We start from the raw sequence: 26,018 nt of genomic DNA, 5'->3' as shown, positions 1-26,018 counted from the left end.
GACATTCTCACGTTCATGAAACATTGAAAGGCAAAAAATAATTAACCTAAAAATGACCCAACCTGAAATCAATCTATATCCAGTGAGATCCGACCTAAATTTTGTTTGTCAATGATGTGACCCAATTTGAATAAGATCCAACTGAAGTTCATCCGAATCTAAAGAAACCTGGTATTTAACTACTTCATAACCTGAATTGACATCGATTCGAACTGCAATTAACCCGACCTGAACTTGAATTGAATTTGATGTCAAATCAACCTTAAAATTACCCGAATTGATTTGACCTGGATCTAATCTGATCCGAGTCAAATCATTAAATTGACTTAACCCAACATGTATTCAATTTGACCTGACTTGACAGGATCCGACTAAAACCTGAACGGCCTAATCATATCGAAAACGACACATGGCATAGACTTCTCAAAATCGCCACTTAGTGAACGTAGTAGTTTTAGTGTTACATTTGATGAGAGTATTGTCGATGTTTTACTATACAAATTAGCAATTAACGACACATTAATGTTATAAAACTTCTATAAATATAACCAATGCATGGAACAAATTAAAATGCATTGAAACAATTGAAGAACCAAATGGCTTCTTCAATAGAACCTCACCCAGAAGTATGTGGTGAAAGGGAAAATGAAACTTATTCGTTTGCCACTATGCTTGCAATGGGATCAGTACTATCCATGGCCTTGAAAACAGCATGCGAGCTTGGGATTCTGGAGATAATTGCGAAAGCAGGTCCAGGGGCCAAACTCTCCGCTGCTGATATTGCAGCACAAATGCCCACCAAGAACCAGTCTGCGACAATCATGGTGGACCGGATCGCCAGGTTTTTGGCTAGCCAAAATGTGCTGAACTGCTCGCTGGTTGGTCTCGAAAGACACTACGGTTTATCCCGGGTGTCTAACTACTTCGTGGGCAACGATGATGCCGGGTCTTTTGTCCCTATCACTGCCTGGTTCAAGATAAAATCTTCTTGGATAGCTGGTCCGTATCAATTTTACTTTTAAAACAAACGTTTTACTTATTAGATGTTTGATCATTTGATGGTTTTTAATCCCAGGTATCATCTTAAAGATGCGATTTTAGGAGGAGGAAGCGCATTCAACATGGCGCATGGAGCAAATGCCTATGAGTACATCGGATCGGATGCTAGGTTCAATCAAGTTTTCAATTCAGCAATGATCAATACAAGTATATTAGAAATCAAGGAATTGCTGCAGTCTTACAAGGGATTTAACGGCATCAAGCAGCTGGTCGATGTCGGCGGCAACCTTGGTATCACTCTTCACCATATCATTTCCAAATACCCCAATATCAAAGGCATCAATTTCGACTTGCCTCATGTTATACAGCGTGCCCCGACCTATCCTGGTATACCAACATAGAATTTTGCTGAAGGAAATTATACATACAGACAGAAAAATACACATTAATGAATCTTCTTCAATTGTGTAGGTGTTGAACATGTTGCTGGGGATATGTTTGAAAGTGTTCCTAAAGGAGATGCTATTTTTATAAAGGTAAGTTAATTTGAATGTAGAAAAAAAAATTCCAATTGTAGTGTTGAACGTACTTTCTGTTTTGTGTCAATGGCGGTGCAGGGGATTCTCCATAATTGGAGCGACGAGAAGTGTGTGAGATTGTTGAAGAATTGTTACAAAGTGATTCCTGAAAATGGGAAAGTGATTGTAGCAGAACCAGTAGTTCCTGTTATGCCCGAGTCTACTCCTTCCGCAAAGGTCACATTCCTCCTCGATGTGCTTATGATGACTCAGTTCCAAGGTGGGAAAGAACGAACAAAAGAAAAACTTGTGGCGTTGGCGACTGAAGCCGGATTTAAGAGCGTCAAATTTGATTGCTATGTTAGTCATCTTGGGGTTATGGAGTTCTACAAATGATAGTACTCTACTCCCCTTTAATCTTCGTACTCGTAGTTTTTGGAAAATGCTGAATGCGTCTGAAATAAACACATCATTTTAACAAAATGATGTATGAAATAAGCACATCATTTTAACAGCGAAGATGTATGTATCTGGTGTTTTTCTGTTCTTAATAAAAAAGCTCGACTTAGCCAGTATATTTATATTTGTAAGAGTATTAGTGTTCTCGTCGCAATCGATAGTAATAAGAATATTGTAATCAAATTATCATCTAAATCCGTAACATTCGAATTCATAAAAATCCAAATTTACACTATCCATTGTTGATCCCTACTCGCCATCCTAAGGTTAGATTGTGAAGAATAATTTGCTCATGCATGTTACTAGAAGCTTACATATGTAATTTGCAGACAAACTGAATTGTAGTTTAGTCTTTCTCTGGAATTCATAGGAAGATTTTGAGGCTTCTGCAACTTCTTATTATCTAGCGAAAGGGCACTAATTGTTGCCCAATCTACCAAGACACTGCACTAATTGTTACCTAATCTGTCAAGACACTGCACTAATTGTTACCTAATCTGTCAAGACACTGCACTAATTGTTACCTAATCTGTTAAGACACTGCACTAATTGTCTTAAATTCAAATGGTTAAATGATAAAATTGTTTTGGCCTTTCTAATTCACTGCATCCAATGTCTTATTGTATTGAAGGCCAAAAAAATCAGCTTCTCGGCGTATTCAATAGATCCAGCGAACTCCTGAGAGAGTACCCAAAAAGAGTAAACAACGTACTCGTATTTGATATATTAATTACCAATAAACGACACATTAATGTTATAAAACTGCTATAATATAAGCAATGCAGGGAACAAACTAATATGCGTTGAAACAATTGAAGAACCAAATGGCTTCTTCACTAGAACCTCACAGAGAAGTATCTGGTGAAATGGACAATGAAACTCATGCTTTTGTCGCTCAGCTTGCGATGGGATCATTTCTATCTATGGCCTTGAAAACAGCATGCGAGCTTGGGATTCTGGAGATAATTGCTAAAGGAGGTCCAGACGCCAAACTTTACGCCACTGATATTGCAGCAAAAATGCCCACCAAGACCAGTCTGCGCCAATAATGGAGGACCGGATTGCTACGCTTTTGGCGAGCCACAATGTTCTGACCTGCTCGCTGGTTGGTCTCCAGACACTACGGTTTATCCCTGGTGTCTCATTACTTCCTGCACAACGAAGATGCCGGGTCGTTTGCCCCTATCCTTGCCCTGAATCAAGATAAAAACTTCTTGGATAGCTGGTCCGTATCAACTTCACATAAAAAAGTTTTTACTTGTTAGATGCTTAATCATTTGAAGGTTTTTTTATTCCAGGTCTCATCTTAAAGATGCGGTTTTAGAAGGAGGAACTGCATTCAACAGGGCGCATGATGGAGTAAATATCTACGAATACGTGGGATCGGATGGAGGTTCAATCAAGTTTTCAACTCAGCAATGCTCAGTATAAGTACAATAGACATCAAGGAATTGCTGCATTCTTATAAGGGATTTAACGGCATCAAGCAGCGTTGGTATCACGCTTCACCATATCACTTCCAAATACCCCAATATCAAAGGAATCAATTTCGACTTGCCTCATGTTATACAGTGTGCCCCGACCTATCCTGGTATATCAACATAGAATTTTGCTGAAAGATGTTATACACACAGACAGAGATAAATCTATATGAATGAATCTTCTTCACTTGTGTAGGTGTTGAACATGTTGCTGGAGATATGTTTGAAAGTGTTCCGGAAGGAGATGCTATTTTTATGAAGGTAAGTTAATTTGAATGTAGAAAAAAAGGTTTTCCGATTGTAGTGTAACATACTTTGTGTTTTGTGTCAATGGCGATGCAGGGGATTCTCCATAATTGGAGCGACGAGCAGTGTGTGAGATTGTTGAAGAATTGCTACAAAGTGATTCCAGAAAATGGGAAAGTGATTGTTGCAGAATTTGTAGCTCCTCTTATGCCTGAGTCTATCCCTTCCGTAAAGGGAACTTTCCTCCTGGATGTGCAAATGATGACTCAATTCCCAGGTGGAAAAGAACGAACAAAAGAATAATTTCTGGCATTGAGGACCGAAGCCGGATTTAAGAGCGTCAAATTTGATTGCTCTGTTTGTCATGTTTGGGTCATGGAGTTCTACAAATGGCAGTAGCTCTTGGCAAAGGCTGAATGCATCTGAAATAAGCACATCATTTTAACAAAGATGAAGTTATGTATGTTTCTGGTGTTTTTCTGTTTTTAATAACAATTTGCATATCTCTATTACTAGCAGCTTACTTATGTAATTTACAGATCTCAAATTGAATTGTAGTTTTTAATCTTTCTCTAGAATTCGTAGAAAGGTTTCAAGGTTTATGCAACTTCTTATTCTCTAGCAAAAGGGCACTAATTGTTATCCATTCTATCAAGACACTACACTAAGTGTCTTAAATTCAAATGGTCAAATGACAATATTGCTTTGGCCTTTTAATTCACTGTATTGTCTTACTGAATTGAAGGTTTTTCTTTTGCTTCATGATCAAGTAATCGAGCATGAAATGGTCTCAAACAAAGGATTCAATAAACGAAATTTCTCATACTATATACTGACTAGATATTGGATACAGACCAGACAGATAATCACAAGCTAATCTAAATGGCACCTACATATATACAATAGGGAGGTACATGCATGCTCCATATTCTTCTCTTTCATTTAACGCTCAATCTGAATGGTAACATGACTGATATTATACTCCCTTCTTATATATTCGATTACGTTGTCCAAGACCATGTCTGCATCGGCTTCTGGTCTGATTTTGACATGGCAAGCCAACATAACTTTCCCCAAAGTAATGGCCCATATATGCAGCTCGTGAACGGCCACCACATCCCCCATCTCCAACAGCCCTGTTTCCAGCTTTGTTGCATCAATCTCTCGAGGTGTACTCTCCATCAGCACTTCGAGTATGCTGCGCAACATTCTTATGGTTGTCCCCAAAACAATTACTGAAAATATTAGTGTGCAGATCAGATCAACTATTTTCCATTCGGGCTTATACCATATGATTGCTCCTCCAATCATTACTCCGATGCTTTGGATGGAATCTCCCAGTACATGAAGATAGGCTCCCTGGACATTTATATTAATTCGTTTCTTCTTTTTCGGCTTATCAAGCAGCGGCTCTGATTGTTCTTTGTGAACATGGTGGTGCCCCTCATGTTTGGTGTGCTCTGTCTCTCCGTGATGATGGTGATGCTTGGCGTTGGAGAGCTCCTCAGGATGATGGTGGTGGTGTTCTCCTGTGGAATGTCCCTTGTGATGGTGGTGTGTGGTAATGCTCACTCCATGACTGTGATCACCATGGCTATGGCCATGGTCGTGACCATGATCATGTCCCAATAATAGAGCCATGATTATATTAACCACTAGTCCAAAAGCAGCAACAACAAACATTAGAAATCCTTGCACCTCACCTGTGTCATTAATGAGTCTAACAATGGCTTCATAAACTAAGATTCCTGCAAGCAACCATATCATCTGGATCGAGACCAAGGCCCCAAGAATCTCAATCCTAAAAAATCCATAAGACTGACGGGGATTGGCTTCCCAGCCAGCTGCCCATAATGAAAACAAGGAGATGGCAAAAGCTGCAACATCTGACAGCAAATGTGCTGCATCAGTTAATATTGCTAGACTATTGGCTTTGATGCCACCCACTACTTCCACACTCATGAAGATGATGCAAAGCGCCACAGCAATGAAAAGCTTGCGCATCGAAGCCGATCTTTCTTCAGCATCTTTAGAGCTAGTACCAGCACTGGAAAGTCCACAAGCTGTTTCCCCACATATCTTACTCCCTCCAATGCTCCTTTGGCCTTCACCAACATCCACATTTATTTCAATATCTTGTCTGCGTTGAGGATTTTGCGCTTCCATCTGAAAATTGACACAACAATATGGCGGATATAAACATAATGCCTAATCCATTTATCTATTTTCTTTATATTTTTTATGACCAACAATAAAGAACCATAAGGGAAAAGCATATACAAGGAATGAAACAATATATATATATATATATATATAAGCAATAGATGACTTTCGAGTCTGAGAATCCCTAAGACTAAAGTTCTTCAAGAACTTTCTTCAAGGAAAATATATTACTCAAGCGAACGCCTTCCTTTCTTTCTTATCAGAACCAATCTTTTTTTCATAGGTATATGGTCCTAAACATCTATATTGACACTTCAGTTAAGTACTGACCGTCACATAATTGTGCTCATATTAAATGCCTATCTGCAGAGCATCATTTACGTGAACCAGAAACTAGCTGTCTGTCTATGATACAGAAGGTTGATTCGATTACACAAACTGATGATACAGAAACTAGCAGAGGATTAGTAAAATGAACTTATGGTAGTGCTTGTTTCCTAATATTTGAATCAACTAATCAAACTAGCATTGGGATGCGTGTTTTACAATCATCATGAATGTTTTGATGAAGCACCCAACAAAATCCAATAAATCACAGCATTTTGATCATGCATCATATGCCTAAAAGAGGCTGATAAAAAGGGGGGAAAGTTGAAATCATACATATGATAGGCAAAAGATCGACTTTTGGTCAATGAACTACTTCCACATATGCAAACTACTTTCTTCTCTATAACAATGAAGCTACTTCCCCAACTTGTACCGTTCACATAGATGTAAAGGGTTATAGGAACATGATGTTTCTTATAATCCTTTCAAAAAGTTTACAAAAAGAATATCGGTCCCCGAAATTTCAAAGCTAAAAATTGAATAGGAAATCGTTTAAAAGAACATTAAGCAGAAACTCACTGATACTGAACATCTGAGAAAAGATTTAACAGATTAAAAGTTTGACCATCAAGATACATGTAAATGCCTTCAAATGCATTATGCAAAGAAGATAGATATAATAAACCCGGGAGTAAGCGAGATTGTTACTTCTCAACGATCCGATACACGCAAATTAGGAGCACAAGCAAGAATCGTTACCTCGCAAGGAGCTGATACATAAAAATTAGGGAGCTGTTATATATGTGTGTGAGAGTATACATGAAATATTAGGGAGAGAAGCAAGTCCCTGGCAAGGAACAAAACTGGAAAGGCAGAAGGCTATTTGGCACAGACTAACCTTATCAACTAACCATACCAAAACCAACACCTTGCCTAATTGCCATTTTCCAAGTCTAGGGGTGAATGATCTCATCGCCCGGCGATCAAATTCATTATTAAAAAGCAAGCATCACAATCAGATTGAAACTACGGTAATTGTCCGTGAGTTGGAAGTATTTTATTGACGAACTCATAGACAGATAGAAGCTTCAGGAAAAAAACCAATCTTGCATCACAATCTTGAACAGCTCTTTTGTACTTCTTCTCAGGCATTACATCAAACAATGGATACACACTAAAAACAGTTTTAAGCTATTTCATTACCACTCACCATGGAAAAATAATAAAATAAACAAATATTTATAAAAATAGAAACAAAAAAAGTACATAAAATCAATGATGATAAAATACTTTGAAATGGGTCTCTGGCATGCAAGGTGCCATAACCAGCTATAATGCCCAGATTAAATATAACAACCCCAGATTATGGAAGGTATGAATAATAACCAAATATGGTGAAAAGTACAGATTTTGGCAAAAATTAGGCATACTTTATAGACTAAAGAAACCACCTTTGAAATCGAGATGATATAGGGCTGTACCTATGTTAAAACTTGAAGCCAAGCCCCTGCCCTAGGATTGAGAGTAGGCTGTTTATGGAGGGAGCCAATAATGAAAATTGGAAATTACTACAACAAGGCAGCAGTCCTCTGCAATATTACAACATTGCCCTTACCAGCCTTGCATCCATTTCCAAATTACAGAAAAGGAAAATCCATGAATTTGACAATCTGTTGTCATTTTCTCGTCATCCAATCATTTCTTTATTGAGGCTTTCACATGGAGATGAGTCATACTTGAAAGCGGCTGAACAAAAACAGACAAGCAGTTCACGACAACTGCTACTGAAAAGCTATGAACAATTCTTCGGAAAAAGGAGTAGGATTGTCGATATATTTTGTCTTGTTACATGAAGTCTTCGTCATCAAATGTAAATTGTAAGTATTATTTTCAATACATATACTTATAATCGTTTAATCATGTGCTGGTTTCCAAATCTTGTCGACTTGATAGAAACGCATGTTCTTTATCTGAATGAGTCTATTGCACTTAGTCTCCCACAAAATTAATTAGGAGTAGTATTTGCCAAATTATTTAATAATTTTTTTATAATTAAAAAATAATAAAAAGCGATAATGTTTTTAACTTGAATAGCTTGGTTTATGAATTTCCGAGCTTCTTGCATCTCTTCTCAGCCACAAAACAAGGATCGTCTCTATCTTGCAATGATGACTAGTCTGAAATTAACAAATTAATTAACGTGACAAAAAATCGTACGAACTGAGTGGTCTGGCAGTGATGAACCATTCCAAAATCAACAACTGAGTGGTCTGACAATGATCTCCACTTATCATGTTCATAGTTTAAATCGATTAGCATTTGTATGTGTCTCACGTGGCTAAATTAAGGAAATAAATCCTTTGAAAAATATTAAAAAATGGATACATGTCTAAAATTAATTAGAGAAATAAGATTATTATTGCAACAGGGACTGGAGTCGTTACTTTTTGTCGATGATATTATGGAAATTGTCATATTTTGTTGATATATTTTTTTATTTTTTTTAGGGTGTGTTTAGTTAATGGAATATAAGATTATCGGTGGGAATGTAAGATTACCAGGAAATAAGATTACTGGGAATGTTGTATTTTGTGTTTGGTTGGTTTAGCAGGAATGTAAGATTACTGTGTTTGGTTAAAGGAATAAAATATTATTGGAATGTATATTTGATCAAATTATCCTTATTATATATTTGTTTTTTTAACAAATTGAAAAATATTTATATATTTTCTTTAAAAAATTATATTCATAAAATTTATATAATTTTTTACAAAATTAAAAATATAAAAAGGTTTAATAAAAGGGTAAAATTTTATTTTAACCCCTGAACTTCATATAAAATTTTAATTATAGATTTTTTTTTTGTAAATCTAAAATAGTTTAAGGATAAATTTGTAATTTAACAATCGTAGAATTTTTATTATTCAATGATAGAAAAATGATATTTAAAAAAAATTAAAGGTATTTTAGTCCAAAACACCGGGAATCCAACAATACATAAGGAAAGAGAGGTAATGACATTCCCGGTAATATACTCAAAAAAATCCACTATTAGTAATCTTACATTACCGGAAATGAGATTCCCGGGCTAACCAACGGGAGAATATGAATTTCATTCCCATGAAAATCTCACATTCCCCCATCCAAACACCCCTTTAATATACATTTTTAAACATTATCAGCATTCTCATCAGCACTCTCATTTTCCTAGAAGGGATTTTTTCTGAAAATTTATATTTTTAGCCTTTCTAACTTTATCTTTATTTTAGTCTCGAAATTATAAAAATGTAGAAAATTAAGAAAGTCATCGATAGGATACGACAATTTATATAATAAAATATTTAAATATGTTATGTATATAATTATAAATAAAACTGAAATCTTTGATCTTAGTAATAAAATGAAATGTTATTTTTACTAGAAGTTCGGTGGTTAAGTAGTTGCATATACAGAGTATGTGTGTTATTTTCAATAACTTTAAAAGATTTTGAACATATACTACCTTATAACTATCTAATATTACACAAAAATAAATAAAACTATCCAATTTTAATTATTAAAAAATATGATCGTTGTTTGAATATGTTAGTAGAATTAAAATATTTTATTATATTATATAAGAATCAGTAAAAACTCCTTCCACTTTGAAATAAGAGTCGATTAATAAATAAAAATGTTGATTGTAATTTTAACAAGAGTCTGCTGACGTGTGAAATTAAAACTACCGTCTAAACGACATGTCAAATCAAGTGAAAGGACTACATCTTTGACTAGCCTTTTGAATATATATATATATATATATATATATATATATATATGAAAAACGATAAAATCAATAATGTCGTCCCTGTGAGCTGTGGTTAGCTGCTGCATTACCTATATCAGTAATTAGGCTTCTACCCTACATCCTAAATTAACTAACAATCTCGCCAATTTGATCATCGGAATCACATGACGACCTCCATTTCAACGTGCATGACAATTACCTAAATTTCTCTAAGTAACAATGATTTTCTATTTCGGTAATTAGGCTTTTATCTGAAACATGTCGATCTCAATTTTAGCACGGCGTGCATGACGATCTTTAAGCATGCAAAGTGCAACAGCTCACCACATCTCACAGGAACGGCATGGCGACCTCCTTGGTCGTCAGGAGCGCCTGGCGACATATATTCGAACTGTAGATTTCACCTTATCTCAATAATTAATTGTTGGAACGCATTATCTCATGAAATTTTTTTCCAACAACATTATCTCATTGATTTTGTCTATGAAAAACCATCACATATTTCTAAGTTCATGGGGTTAATCAAGTTAAATCATTTTATTATTGTTATTACCGACAGATTAAAAGTAATTTAACTTTGAAAATTATACTTGATTTAAATTTGCCAAACGTCTCTATATTATTTTAAATATTAAAATCTAGGGTCTTTTTTTAAATTGAATATCTGTATTATTTAAATTTACAAAATTTAGCCTCTTTGTTAACTTATGTTCAATTTTATCATTAATTATTGGCCTAAAAACAATTAGAAATATTTAGAATTAGAAATTATTTAACCTTTTTATAGTCATCAAATCAACAATTACTAATAAATTAAATCAAAATGAAAAAATAAATCAAAATTTACATTTTTGAGACTAGATTGATAAGCTTAAAATAGTATAAAGACCTTTACATATTTAAACTATTAAAATATTGGTCAGCCTACAACTGCGTAGTGAAACATGCAATACACACGTCCTTTTACTGATCAAAATATACCAAACTTTGTTGTCTACCACTTCAATTCCCTTTGACTCATTACGTTATGCAAGTTTATTATTATATTAGTATTACCATATAGTTTTAATATTCATCTCCATATTTTAGATAGGTATAAATATCCTCATAACCCTTAATTGGGCCATATATGTCTTAAAGTTTTCGACTATATTGAAGCATGATTCAGCTTTTCAACTCCATTGATTTCTCACAATTTGTGATCGTAACACTTATTGTTCTCCTCTTAACGTCCGACCTTGAATTCATCTCCATGGCGAAAGACTTCTGTTGGTGTCGAGTTGAGAGACTCCACAGTCTCTTTGAACCCCACCAGGACTACGATGAAGCGGATTTCGATGACTACGACGGAAGACCTTCACCGTCCCAGGTGCCGGTGCCCTTCATGGCTCCTGTTGTCTCAAAGTTGATAAAGACGAAGCTGCCGGTGGTTGAGTTTGGAAGATCGAAACTAGGAGCCGATATCGGGGAACAATCGTCGTTGTGGGCTGAGTGTGCGATATGCTTGGAGTGCGTGGAGGGTGGTGAAGAAATCAGAGAGCTCGGCAATTGCAGTCACCTGTATCACAGAGCGTGCATTGATGGGTGGATCGATCAGGGTCACGAGACATGTCCCTTGTGCGGGCGTAAGCTACTGCCGTTTGAAGCTATTGCTATTGCTCCTGCTGCTGCTGATGAAGATAAGGAAGTCAAAGGCGTATATGATCCATGGAGGTTGGAGAGAATGGCATATCTGTTCGGTGATAATTATTAATTATTGTTTTCACAAAATCAAATGAGATTATTGATCCTTGTTTTCTCTGCAAAAGGACTCAGAATTAAGGAGTGAATTGCTTTGTTCTTTCAATCAAACTTAATTTCTGCATATTTTCTTGTTGAAAAGCCAGCCTGCCAAAGAAATTGAAAAGCCAGCCAACAAATGGCCAAAGAAACTTTCGGTGCACATGCAATTAGGTGGCTAAAATTATTGATTTTTTGAAAATGGTAAAATCATTTTTAGTCATTGTAATTTAGGGTATTTATAAATTAGTCCTTAAGTTTCAACTATAAATACCACAGCTCATTTAGCTTCAAAATCATCCCAAAGCATTCTAGCTTTCTTTCAATACTAGAGAGAATTTAGAGAGTTTCTTGAGAGTTGTTTTCTCCTTTTTATCAAGAGAGAATTATCATTGTTTTCTCCTAGGTAGATCGAGAGAGGTTGTAATTCCTATTTTCTCATAGTGAAATTCTTCTACTGTTGTCCGTGATTTTTACTCTATATTATTTAAGGGTTTTCCACGTAAATTTTGTGCCTCTAACATGTCCAACTATATGCTCCACCAATGATTCAATGCTATTAATGAAATCCACTCAATTTAACGGAGGTTTGTCGTCAGTTTGTTTATATACTCTTTAACTTTTATTTTTTTGCTGCTGGTAATCACCTCCTTCACCCTCTTCCAGCGAATAATATCTATTAGTGAGTCATACTTTGAGTCCAAATTCCTTCGTTCTTATAGCATTGGCGCTGCAAATTTAAAGGTTAGAGATTTAAAACTTCAGTGGTTTTGGCAATGGACAACAGCAAATAGAAAACATCAAATACGTACACCAATGTGGTTCATTACTTGATCTTGTCTTTGAATCATGAATTCCACCAATGTAGCATCTAAAAGCTTGAAATTTTCTTATTAATAATAGGTCAAACACCCATGGTGACAGCATAAATCATAGAGCAAAACTTAAACCTTAACAAGAAGCAAAACAACTCAATTAATATTAACATAAATAAAAAAGTATTCGCATTAGAGAAATTAATAATATATAATATTAACGAGAAGATACAATCACTCGTAATCATCTTAAATTAATAAAAAAATATTAGCAAGAATATACAATCAATCGAAAAATGTATTAATGATATTATTTTTTTAGTTTTTTCAATAAGTATTCATTAATTTATTAACAACTCTCTCATCAAATATTACAATATTACATCTTCAACAAATTCGAAAATTGAGATAATTATAGAAGTAATTAGTCACGATGATTTTCATAATTTTTTTAATTATTTATATGATTAAAAAATTCTTTGAGCTGTAATATAATTATAACTGGTCATATATTCTTAATAATTTTATATTTATTTAAATTATGTTGTATAAAAAATCAAAACAAAACGTTAACATAAATAAAAAAAAGTATTTACATTCGAGACATTAATGATATATAACATTGGTAAGAAGATACTACCACTTGCAAATAAAATCAAAATTATATTAACATAAATAAAAAAAATTATTTACATCCAAGACATTAGTGATATATAACATTAGTAAGAATATACTATCACATGTAATCACCCTAAATTATCAGTTGGAAAATATATTTAATTTTTATTTTTTTAATAAGCATTCATTAATTTATTAGCAAGTTTAATATGATCTATTGATAGTATAAGAATTTATATAACATAATTAAATTAAAATGTAAAATTTTACAAACATATATGATCAATTATAATTATATTCAGCTCAATAAATTTCAGAATCATATAAATAATTAAAAAATTATGAAAATAATAATGACTATTACTTCTATAATTGTGTAGATTTTCGAATTTGTTGAAAATGTAATATTGTAATATTTGATGAGAGAGTTTTATATCTATTATAGTCTTCATTTGGCAAAATTATTTAGTATTAAATATATATATTAGCTGACCCTATTCACATATGTAATGGGATAAAGGGGAGGTAGGGTAGTAGGCTGTCCCAACTAGATTGAGAGCAACTTCCGTGAAAAACCTCCAACAATTATGAATTGCCCACCGTGAGATTCGATCCCACAACCACAAGGTTAAGAATTTTGCGCTCTACCAACTGAGCTGGACGGGTAATTCGTATTAAATATATAGATATATGTATATCCGGCAACGAATATGTGCTATATATTAAGTACTTTTCTTAATTAATGATAATGAATCAGATGCCTATTTCACTTTATATATATATATATAGGAGAATCCGGAAACACTGCAAGCAATTTGATATTCATAGATGTTATGCCCGCCATTATTTGAGGTTCCCAATCAAACAAATCAAACAAAAAAGTGTATAGTTAATTTAATAATTTGATTCTGATTCGTGATAAGTCGGTAGTCCTTTAATAGTTTATTTTTTTATTGTTCGTTTGTAGATATAGTCAGATCTATTCGTAATTATTTTTTTATTTGGTGGTTTTTAATTTTTTTCTTTATAAGGTTCTTTTGTGATTTTAAGTGTATAGTTTGTGTTAATGATTATGAGAAAATGTCCTTATTATATATATAGTTTACTGTTATAGTTATATATCTTTATTGTAATTTGAATTTTTTTCTACTTTTAATAAAACTAATGGTTTCTATTCAAAATTAATGTCATCCATCTAAATATTTTTTTATAAAATGTTACAATTATAAATAAAATATGATTTATTTAAATAATAAAATGAGGGTCCGTCAGATACATTGGTATTCAAGGTTGGACCTAGACGGGTAAATAATGGTGGTCGCTTCCCTAAGATTTTTGAATTTTTATACATTTTAAATATTATTTTATATTTTTACTAAAAATCCGATCCCTAAAATTTTATAATCTTATCTTAGCCTAAAATTTTATAAATTTGTTAAACTTAACATATATGGTGGCTGGATAGTATTTACAGTTACAGGACTGAGATAAGATGAAATTACAAGTCGAAAAAACAAATGCAGAATGGTGGCCAAGTTTTGTTGCATGTAGAGCCATGCGTCTGAACATTAAATCCCTTGTGCGGGAATCCATGGCATCCCCAATTCCCCATCCCTACTATTGTTAACCGACAAAACCCCCCATTACTGCAGTCTGAACTGAACGAAGTAAAGATAATAAAGAAGAGGAAAATGGAAGAAGATGAATGAAGCCCATTTTGCATTAACTTTTTTCTTACCACATTTGCTTATTACGACCACATGTTATGTTCCTCTCTGCAACTGTGATTCAGATAGTTTACAAAAAAGAAACTAAAGTACCAAAGCTAGTAGCTACATATGCATTGGCAATGGAGTTTCATATATCGACTTTACAAGGAGGAGCTCCAAGCAAAGGCACGGGTCCAACCACACCCTTTTTCAAACCAACCCAAACATCGCATCTCACATAAAATCCATACTTCAATGTCCTGATCGCACCAGCTTTCCATCTTAATTTCCCCAACAGTACCACCTTCAGCGCCACCACACCGTACGTCTCGTCTATCATCAGTCCATTCACCACTTCCGCCGACGCCGGCACCATCCCGCTACCGAGTACAGGCGACAACGACACCGTTCTCTTCGTCTCGTGGTACAGCGGCGGCAAGTCCATGGTAGGAGTGATCTGTTGGTTTCTATACGAGACGTAAGCTTGCAACTTGTTGTAAAAGATGGAGACTCTCTTGTTTGGGTTCCTCGTGACGATGGTGAACTGCATGGAAGTGGAAATGAAGGGTTGTGAGGTGGCGTTGAGTCCGTAGATGGCGGCACCAACGACGATGAAACGAGGTTTGTGGGGACGATAGATGAGCCACACGGTGAGGACGGCGGCTCCTGCTAAGAGGAGAAAGATGAAAATGCATAAGCAACAGAAGCGGCGGGCTGCGCCTCCTTGGTCGGGGGCTGGAGGGTTGGGTTTAGGTGGCTTTCCTTCGCCCATATTGGGTGGTGGTTGCTGAGGCGGAGGATCTTTCGGTGGTTGGTTTTGGTCTGTCATGGGAAAATGAATACAAACGGGGAGCTATTTGTAGTGTAAAATGGATAATTCCTGGGTGGTGATGGTGGGGGCGGAGAGTGACGGTGTCCCATGTATATGAAAAACAAAGGAGAAGGAGAAGAACAGGAGTGAGAAACGGAATAATAAAGTGAACAGGAAAGATGGTTCGATGGGTGTGCTAAAGTGGTTTTGTGGATTCTCTTTCTTTTCTCTCAATGACATTTTAATTAGTGAAAAAAATAGGTGTGAAAAATGTAGAATTGAAAAGGCAAGCATATGGCGTTAGCAAAAGCACTCGGGTTGAAGATAATATATATATATATATATAACTATTGTTAAATATATAATACAATAATTATTCGAGTCAGATCAATAATTATTTATTTTAAATCTAGTTTTAGTTTGCTTTTTCACAAAATTCGTCTACAATCAACATACATCTCAAATATAAGTTAAAAAAAATGATTTTATAAAATTATAGTATCAACATTTGTCTCTATCCATAGAGTTCAAAAATATTTACAATATTAACTACGTGTAGCAAGTTATTCAATGAGTATTAACAACCATACATATAGGGTAAAAGAACCAAGAATACCTCACTAAATAATTACAATATTAACTCTATAAGTTGGATGCAGAAAATTACTGTGATCGCCCAATAGCACACACTAATGGAGCTTGCAAAATATTTTCGGTTAACATGTTTTCCTACTTTTCTTCCAAAAACCCCTACTCAAACAGGACATTAAATGGTTTCATGTTTTCAGCAAGAAGGGAAGACGGGTTTGTATCGTCATATATTAGGAGCATCAATATCATTTACGGGGTGTCATTTTGCACTTGACGGGCAAATTGTCCTCTCACTCGGGGACGCTGCTCTACTAGTCTTTTTCGGCTCTGATATCGAACCTGTGCAAAGAAGTTAACCGTTAAAGAAATGGACATGCTTCTACAAAATGGTTTCTTACCGATTTTCTTTTCTCACCACAAGGCAAACTAGGATGTTATCTCATTCGTGGAAGTTTACAAGGTAAGTCTGAATATAAATTGTTTGGATTTCGATGCAAATTAAACATTAGGGTCTAAACTTGGTAAAAATATACTTACACCTACAGCAGGGCCTCTACAAAAGAAAGGACCTATTGCAATAATAGCACCTTAGAAACATAAATGATGGATTAGAGGAAACAAATTTGATAAAATTCGGCAGAAGAGCAGTTGTGGCGCCAAGCCGCATATAGGTGGAAGAAAGTACATGGATGTCTGAATACAACAAAAGTCCCGTATGCAAAGCTTTTGGCCAACCTCACCAAATACAATTATAGCAGTAGTAATAATATACCTTTTTCTCAAAGCATCGATCTTTCCGCTTGAGCCGGAACCTTGTCAAAGCAGCTTCTCTTTGGCTGGACCTCTGAGTATCCATCCCTTTCGATCAATCAGGGATAAAGAAATTGCCATCATTGAAAATACCAGTATTTGTGCCCCTATCAATTGCAGCAGCACAGGTAGTACTAGCGCCTGCATCACTCCTACTCAAAATATCTCCATGTGCGCTGACTTTTTCATGATTATCAACACCATCACAAAAACTGCTGAAAGCACTCTGATTAGCAATAGGAGAAATGCACCTCAGTAGCCTGACGGGCTCCTGCTTAGTTGGTTCTTTGACACTCTTGTCAATGGAGCAGTTGGTTGCTTCATTAGACCGGTGGTTACCTTGTTCTGGGTCATGAACATCAGGATTCATGTGAGCTGAGGTGCTCACAGAAATGGGAGAATATTCTTTCCGTCCAGAAGGATCAGAACTACATTCAAGGGGTGGATTTGATCGTGCATAATAAACGTGACGAAAAGCATTATTACATCCAGCATGCAAGTCATCCATCCTCAGCCCTGGAACATCAATCAGCTCAAGTTGGGTACTCGGAACTAATAGCTCTGACTGACTAGTGACTGGATTAGTCAGATTCTCCTTACTATCACTCATTGTAACAACATGAGGATGAGAAGTATCATTGTTACTTTCCAGGTCTGATTTAGATTTATTGTCATCTTCTTTCAATGCATCTTGGTTGCCAGCTGGTCTAGAGAAAACGGGCTGTGAAGATTTGCTATTGTTATACCTGCAAAAATAAATTAGCAATCATCAGAAAACTGCATGCTACATAAAATTTGAAGATATAGAGATTAGATACACCACCACTTCTGTTATTGGGGATTTCAGCGAGTATTGAATAACCTCACCTCTAGATTGCTTCCACTGTCCATGGATACACCTATGTCTCTAGTTCTCCACAAAATGTTTCTATTATACAATTGTTCAAGAAACATAGATTTTTAAGAACAGACAAAGAAGTCCTTTGATAGGGTAAAATATGGAGAAATGAATAAAATGAAAAATCCTGAGAGCAACTCGTTTGGTTTCTCCACAATAGATATCAAGTGAACAAAGAAGGGCCTATTTTTCTTCTTTTTGCTAAAACATCTATCTATACATCTTAAGGTTAGTATTAACAGAAAGGAAACAGAATGTTTACCATGAAAAAGCTGATGCATTAGAGTGGTTTAGCATGGGCCTTTCACTGGTACCTTGGTTCTTAGAGCTACTCGAACCAGACCTTCTCAAAGAAAGCTCTAACTCGGGAGAAAATTCATACTTGCCGGTACCATCACTTGAACTAGAACACGCAAAGGTGCCTTTTGGTAGATTATTAAACGAACCAATTAAATCAATTGCCCCACTGATCGGTTTAACCAGCTCATCATTGCAGCCAACCCTGATAGTAGCATTTGCGTTTCCTCTATTAATTTGTTGTCCAACACCATCACCATGAGTCGTCTCTTTAATGTAAGCAGGGTTTTCTTCCAATTTGGATGCATCTGATTCACAAGCTTCACTGCAACAAGCAACCTCCTTTACCTTCACCAATCTATATGAATTTTCTAAAATAAAGGACTTGTCAGATATCCCTGGTCATAAAGAGGGCTGAAATCAGAAAAGGGATCTAAATTTTTTGTAAAACAGCACAACATACATTCAACTTGACCTCCATTTCGAAGTGATTCTTGACCCATTTTAACAACAGTTTCTTACTGCTTCCTGCCTGCATGTACTCTTCCCCTCTGAAAGACCCTGCATATTTTGCATGTATGTACTCTCAGCTTTTCTGCACAAGTGGTGGCACAGCATGCAATCTCTATGTGAAACTTAATGAAGCTAACCTAATTGTTCTGCAAAAGAATTTTTCCTCAGATATGCAATTGCATCATGGATCCGGGATTCTAAGGTAGATTTCGATATCAGTACATCCCCATACAAAAATAGGAGATTACTTAGCTTGGCAATATGCAGACACCTAACAAATTATAAATTCCATTGGTTGTTGGACATTCTAAGAACGCTCTATCTCATAGACAACGATGTTATAAAAGTTACGCAAAACCATCAACATATTACAGAACCTGAGCAGCACTATCAAAGCTGTTATCAAAACCTTTACCGAAAGATAAGAAAATGCTCACTTTGGTATCACTTTCTTCTTTATTTTTCTGTGTAGACGACCCATAATCACTGAACTGGCTGCTCTCGCTCTCACTCTCAGCATTGGTTTCAGCATTATTTTCTGTAGCAGGTAGCTTAAGAGGAACACCGCCACCAGCTAGCTGATAAAAAGTAAAGCGAAGACCAAGAAAAAGGTGAATCCAAGTTAAATGCTTGATTTCAGCCAAGAAAAACAGAGCAACCGTTGTATACCATGTGTCTTTTCCAAACATGCTGCCAGAGGTTTCTCAATTCATTCCTCCGAACAGGTTTGATAAGAAAATCAGCTGCACCTTTTAACATGCACTTCAAACCCGTGGTAATTGAATCTTGAGATGACATCACTGTTTAATCATCCAAAAAAGGGAAACTAAAATCTTAACATATTAGATTCGCATCTGAAAGCAACAACAAGCTGTTAAGTTGAGACTTCATACTCATAACAGGAATATTTTTGCAGATATCATGTTCCATCAATGTAAGAAGCGCGAATCCTGATATCGAAGGCAACTCGACTTCAGTCAATTAGATCAATGTTATCTTCTTCCCTCTTTCTTGAATAACAAATCAAAGAAGCAATCCAAGACTTTGTGGTCTTTTATTAGAAAATAAGAAAGGAGGAGGGAAGGGAAGAGTCAGACAAAAAGGTGGGTCATCATTGGCCGATAGTTACCGATGATGACGTGGCGGAACACGGGCAAATGTTTCTGATTTTCTTTCCATTTTTTCGCGGCTGAGTGTGGTGATTGTAGGTGGGGGCCGCCAGACGTGGAAAAGAACACGTGTTGGGCGGACGTGGGATGTTCGAGCCGGCTGCCACGCTGGCATCTCTAAACATGCTTGAGGAGCTATGGTTGAGCATGCGACACGTGGATGTTATGGAATCTGCTTTTTATGTGACATTGGGTTTTTTAAATTTATTTATTTATCTTATTAAGTAAATTAGATATTTTAAAATAATAATAAGAGGAAAGTCTTTTAATAATTATTTTTAAATATATCAAGATTAATTATTTTATTTTGAAATCTAGTCCGATCAAATATTTCACCATCAACTTAAATTGATTCTATTTAAATTTAAATTTTTAAAATATAAAATTTAATTTTATAAAATCAAATCAAAATTCATTAAATGAAGTGTAAAAAAATCATCCCTACCATCATTTCATATCCATTCGATCTTACGAGGTAGCTTTTCCATCACTAAAAATCATGACCATTGGCCAGCCAACCATATAGCAAAATTCTTTTTTGTGTGATATATTTCGGTTCACAAGGCAAAGCACCATTCTCTATCTTCTTTAAAAAGAATTAAAATAAAATTTTAAAAACAACAACAAGACTACAAGAGCACGTGATCAATCATTCGTGGTTCATTTTTGCGAATTGCGACGTGGTATATATTGGGCTAGTCATAATGATATTGAAGGGTGTTTTGGATGAAATATTGAACATGACAAAAGCATGGACGAAACTTATGGACCGCTCATTGAATAACTTTGGTAGATAAATAAATTATTTTTCCTCTCTCCGATGAATTGTATTCTTTTTTAAAAAAAAAATATTTTATTCTCTCGTATTCTTTTAGATAATGGATTAAATTTACTAGAAACATTCTCATTTTTTTCCTTATGTGTTGGTAATGCTCAATCTCACATAGAGCTAGAAACACTATGAGAATTGATATTTAAGGTTTGTATTCTCCACTCTCTTGTTGAATGATAGAGAACAAGAGGGACTCTCGTGCCGCCATCATCGTCCGTCTGGCTTGGCTCGTGGTCAAAGTAATATGTGTATTTAACACGTCCGTGCGAATACTATCTTTTTAGAGAAATTTTGTGAGGAGTCATGATATTTATAGGCTACTGATGACTGTTTAAATTCAAAACATTTTAGATGATAATAGTTGATTGATTAGCTGTCTGATATTAAATAAATTTAACAATTATTTTTCTAAATTAAATCAGAACGTTAAGATATATCTAGACTGATTTCCAGTTTTGTTCAAATGAGAGATAAGTAGTTAATATCATGAGTTACATGTTTTAATTTCAGGAGTTATAATAGTTGAATATTGATGCAATGAACCTGGACTGTTTTTGAGCCAAATTCATCAGGATGTTTCAGCAGTTATAATAGGTTTTAATTCCAGGATTAAAATAATATTAATTTGATTTTTTTGTGGACGATTTTACTCATTTCTAGCCTAGTAGTTCACTCCAATTTATGGTGTACGAAATTTAGAGCGACCATGTTAACCTCGGGACGATCCACCTATTGGAGCTATTACACACTTCGGGACGAATTCGTTTATAAGGCAATGGTCTTTGCCATGACACGGTTTACCGTTTCAACCTTTTTAATTTATTATTTATTTTTATCAATGCTAACGGTGTGATTTTACAGTCCATATTTCTAACAATTTAAAAACGAATTCATATATACTGCAAATATGACATCACCTTTGAGCAAGCTATTCCCGATCTTTCTAAGTTCGATGTACTTTATTGAAAGAATAATCGGAGGTGGTCCCAACGAATCTTGATATTCTTCGAGCAACTTGATCTTGACTACGTGTTGCTCAAGCCATCACCCACCATGCCACCAACCCCAGTTGCCAAAAATGATACTGATGATTCTAAATAATGTCGCCCTAGCAGCTGCTGCTGTTGCCGTCACCACCAACGAAAATTATGATAAGATAACAAAATGGTACGAGGTCACCTGCTCAACCACATGTCTAACAATTGTTTTACATGTTTCTTAAAGAAAGAAATGCCAAGGCGATTTGGGACACTCTAGAGAAGAAGTATGGTGCTGGCGATACAGGCATCAAGAAGTACGTCGTCGTCGAATGGCTTAAATTCCAAATGATGGATGACAAGCCCATAATGGATCAAGTCTATGACTACGAGAACTTGGTCACCAACATCATCGCTGGAGGAATGCAGGTGTGTGAGGTGCTTCAAGCCAATGTCCTCATTAAGAAGCTGCCCAATTCTTGGTCCGACTACCACATTCTCTCAAGCATAAAAGAGATATATTTCACTTGAGAAGCTGGTGGGCCATATGAAGATGAAGAGAGATATTTCACTCTAGCAGCTCTGAAGTGATAGGAAAAGGCAAGGTTTTACTCAAGATGACTTCTGGTAAAATTGTCCTTGATGTTTATGTACATGCCTTGCGTAGAAATTTGATAAGTGGTGGGGTTCTGAATAACGTAGTCATTAAGTTAGTTTTTGAGATAGATAAACTTGTACTTTCCCCGATGATTATGTTGGGAAAGTTTTTTTAAACGGTGTTTTTTTGTCATAAAAACTCAACTTAATAAAAATAAAGCTACCACTTTGCTTACATTGTTGAATCTCTTGATATGACATGTTAGATTAGAACACGTGAATATTAATGCTTTAAAGAAATTGATAAATATGAATATTCTACCTAAACTAGACATAACTAGTTTTAACAAATGTGAAATTTGTATAGAAGCCAAACATGCTAAACATCACTTTAAGACTGTTTCTAATAGAAAGACTAGACTTATTCATACTGATCTAGCAGACTTTAGAAACACTTAAAATAAAGGAGGGAAACATTACTTCATAACTTTTGTAAATAATTATTTAAGATACACAAAAGTTTATCTCCTAAGAACTAAAGATGAGGCTGAAAACTTCTTTCTTATTTAAAAGGCAGAAGTTGAGAATCGGTAAGATAAGAGAATTAAACGGGTTAGATCCGATAGAGGTGTGAATATGTATCTAATTTATTAAAATATATTTTGTGAGAATAATGACATAATTAATGAACTTCAGCCCCTTATTTTCCTCAACAAAATGGTATAGCCGAAAGGAAAAATAGAACTTTAAAATAATAACTCATTATTGATTTTTAAAGGGGTTAAACATGAAATTCTCCCATGTAGCCAAGAGAGCCGAACGTGCCAACTCTGAATCGAATCATGTGACTCGGCTCACCAACACACCTAGCCCGTACTACAATCTTCACTGCTCGGCGACTAGGCCAAAACACTGAAAAATTTCATCGTGTGTGCGTAAGTTTTTTCCCGTTTGGACTGGTATCATGTCTCGCTGACAAACCCAAACACGGAACAGTGTCTCATTCCTTCACCTTAAATCCGATCAATACCCAGTATCTGGATTCTTTCTTACCTCAACAAAGTCTACGCCAGAGCTGATTTACCGGAGAAAGCTGTCAAAAGTGTTGTACAAATTGCTCGAATCCAATATCAGCCTCTTACCCAGACAGTTGAATAGCATTCTTGAGCTTCTCGTTTCTCACCGTAACATCATAATGGCCGCTTTTAACTTTTTCAAGAGTGCCCACAAATGTTTTGATGGTTGCGTTCTGCTTGAATGGGGATCTGAGTATTTGCTTACAAACTGTTCAATAAAATGTTCGGGAAAGATATTGCGCCGGATGTAGACTCGTACAGGATATAATGCAAGCTGCGTAGGAAGAGTCGAGTGAATAGAGCTGTAGCTTTGTTGGAAGATATCAAAACTTAACAAAAGTGACCAAAATTATTATTTACCTTTATTCTTAACTATCATTATCTAACTGAAATCGAAAATTGTACCTAATTTATTCTTGGGGTAGCAAAGGAAAATCGCTAGATACAAATGGAAATTATGTTACGAACCCAAAATTCACATGGATAGGCAACCTAAAGAAAACGTAATTGGTACACAATGAGCACTAAATTGAAGTGAATGGAGACCTCCAGCACAAACTAAGTAAATGTGACCATGTATAGTGAGCATCGATAGTTTGATCACCCCTCTACTTTGAAAACTTAGACATGAGCAGTGCCTTCGGTGAACTTCGGGTCCTCACATCTATATCTGCCGTCAGGTCCGATTCCAAAACCTTTTGGATCTGCAAAAACATTTTCAAGCAGCTGGCTCCGAGGAGGAAGTGGGCTTTCATCCGCAAACTCAACAGCGTCCTCTAACAACTCATATCTTCTTATCTATGGCCTTCAACTCTGCTTCACCTGCTAGATTGTTCTCGATGAGGTACTTCTTCAGGGAAGTGATGGGATCTCTTGCAGCATAGTGAGCTTTCTCAGCTGCCAAAGAAGAACCGCAAAATTGAAAAAGAGAACACTGGTAAACTCTTAAAAGATCTAACTTTGTGAACATCGATATTTCAATGAGAAACCCGAATCCTTAAGAATCATTCATCTACAATCACCATGCTTTAATTCAAGTATAAACATATCAACCAGAGTTCTATGGAACATACAGAGTTTACAAAACAAAATAATCACTTCAACTTTAAGACAACCTAGTACAAAACACATGCAAGCAAGTTCTTCAAGTTCTATCAATGTAATAATAGCCCTAGGCCTAGCAATAATAAGCAAGCAATGATGACCAGATTCTTACCCGGGTCACGAAGCTCATCAGGGTCGGCCAATGAATGTCCTCTAAACCTATAAGTCTCGCATTCCACCAGTGTTGGACCTTCACCACGCCTAGCCCTGCCGATTGCCTCCTTAGCCACTTCCCTCACCTTCAATACATCCATTCCGTCGACATGAACACCGGGCATCCCAAAAGCCGGTCCTTTCTTATAAATCTGAGGATCAGACGTAGCCCTCAAATGAGACATCCCAATAGCCCACAAATTGTTCTCAACAACAAACACGATGGGCAATTTCCACAAAGCCGCCATATTCAAACACTCATAGAACTGTCCATTATTACAAGTCCCATCCCCGAAAAAGGCCAATGTGACATGATCACAATCAGCTTCTTTCAAAACCTCCCTCCTATACTTAGAGCTAAAAGCCGCACCCGTGGCAACGGGGATCCCTTCACCGATAAAAGCAAACCCACCAATCAAATGTGCTCACTCGAGAACATATGCATCGACCCACCTTGGCCACGACAGCAGCCGGTGCTCTTGCCGAAGAGTTCACTCATGACCGCACGCGCGGGAACGCCTTTGCTCAAGGCGTGCACGTGATCGCGATACGTACTAACGACAGAGTCTTGTTGCTTTAAGAGCTTAATGAAACCAGTGGAAACAGCTTCTTGGCCATTGTAAAGGTGGACGAAACCAAACATTTTGCCTCTGTAGTACATTTGGGCACACATATCTTCAAATGCTCTTCCTAATACCATATCTCGTACAATTCCAACCCTTCATCTTTCGTAATCAACTGAAAAAAGTAAAATGAAATTGAACAAAATCTTGGACTCGGTGTGAAACAGATATAACTAAAACATATAATTTCATAAAGTGAAAATGGGGTTGTTAGTGTTACCAAGCTGGGGTTGTGTGTGGGTTTCCTTGCCTTGACGACATCGGAGACGGCGACGACGGGTCCAGAAGGTCGACGGCTGAGATACAATTGGGGGCGGAACTGAGGCGGAGAAGTTTACGGGTGGATCCGAGGAAGGGGATTTTGAGAGGCTTGTCTTGAGAACTTGGGGAAATGGTGCAGAAAGGTTGAGCAGCGAACTTGTGAGCTGAGAAAGCGGTAGCCATTTTCTTCCTTTTTTTCTCAATGGGATGGGAAAAGGAGAGAAAATGGGAAGTGAAGAAGAGAAAGAGAGGGAGGAGTATATAAGAGGGGAAGGGAGCGATGGAGGGGCGGAGAAAACAAGGGAAAGGGCGTTGGAATGGTCGAGGGGAGCGTTGGAAAGATTTTGGCTTTCTTTCATGAGGTGGGGAATCAAACCGAAGCCCTTCAACCATATTCATTTA

General features: G+C 36.1%; 4 protein-coding genes and 4 pseudogenes across 4 annotated transcripts; 3 read left to right on the top strand and 5 right to left on the bottom strand.

Annotated features, from left to right (window-relative positions):
* The first annotated feature begins 557 nt into the window (after positions 1 to 557).
* On the top strand, positions 558 to 1,949 carry LOC120173703 (annotated as a pseudogene).
* Positions 1,950 to 2,800: 851 nt separating this feature from the next.
* LOC120173722 lies at positions 2,801 to 4,102 on the top strand (annotated as a pseudogene).
* A 331-nt stretch (positions 4,103 to 4,433) lies between these two features.
* On the bottom strand, positions 4,434 to 5,869 carry LOC120173788 (metal tolerance protein 1-like). The gene has a single exon (XM_039180866.1). The coding sequence runs from the start codon at positions 5,867 to 5,869 to the stop codon at positions 4,646 to 4,648; it is 1,224 nt and encodes a 407-aa protein (XP_039036797.1). The 3' UTR covers positions 4,434 to 4,645.
* A 5,255-nt stretch (positions 5,870 to 11,124) lies between these two features.
* LOC120173680 (RING-H2 finger protein ATL73-like) lies at positions 11,125 to 11,808 on the top strand. The gene has a single exon (XM_039180765.1). It carries the CDS (start codon positions 11,143 to 11,145, stop codon positions 11,734 to 11,736), a length of 594 nt encoding a protein of 197 aa, XP_039036696.1. The 5' UTR covers positions 11,125 to 11,142; the 3' UTR covers positions 11,737 to 11,808.
* Positions 11,809 to 15,038: 3,230 nt separating this feature from the next.
* On the bottom strand, positions 15,039 to 15,733 carry LOC120173721 (NDR1/HIN1-like protein 12). The gene has a single exon (XM_039180806.1). It carries the CDS (start codon positions 15,731 to 15,733, stop codon positions 15,053 to 15,055), a length of 681 nt encoding a protein of 226 aa, XP_039036737.1. The 3' UTR covers positions 15,039 to 15,052.
* A 779-nt stretch (positions 15,734 to 16,512) lies between these two features.
* Positions 16,513 to 18,941, bottom strand: LOC120173682 (annotated as a pseudogene).
* A 5-nt stretch (positions 18,942 to 18,946) lies between these two features.
* On the bottom strand, positions 18,947 to 19,655 carry LOC120173686 (two-component response regulator-like APRR9). Its single transcript, XM_039180770.1, has 3 exons — positions 19,494 to 19,655; positions 19,262 to 19,402; positions 18,947 to 18,970 (listed from the first exon to the last, which is right to left on the bottom strand). The coding sequence occupies exons 1-3, from the start codon at positions 19,620 to 19,622 to the stop codon at positions 18,962 to 18,964; spliced, it is 279 nt and encodes a 92-aa protein (XP_039036701.1). The 5' UTR covers positions 19,623 to 19,655; the 3' UTR covers positions 18,947 to 18,961.
* A 4,318-nt stretch (positions 19,656 to 23,973) lies between these two features.
* On the bottom strand, positions 23,974 to 25,975 carry LOC120173720 (annotated as a pseudogene).
* Between the last annotated feature and the right edge of the window lie 43 nt (positions 25,976 to 26,018).

The sequence above is a fragment of the Hibiscus syriacus genome, unplaced genomic scaffold (genome assembly GCF_006381635.1).
Source record: "Hibiscus syriacus cultivar Baekdansim isolate YM2019G1 unplaced genomic scaffold, ASM638163v2 tig00111983_pilon, whole genome shotgun sequence".
NCBI lineage: Eukaryota > Viridiplantae > Streptophyta > Magnoliopsida > Malvales > Malvaceae > Hibiscus > Hibiscus syriacus.
This window is presented reverse-complemented; position numbering and strand designations above follow the sequence as displayed.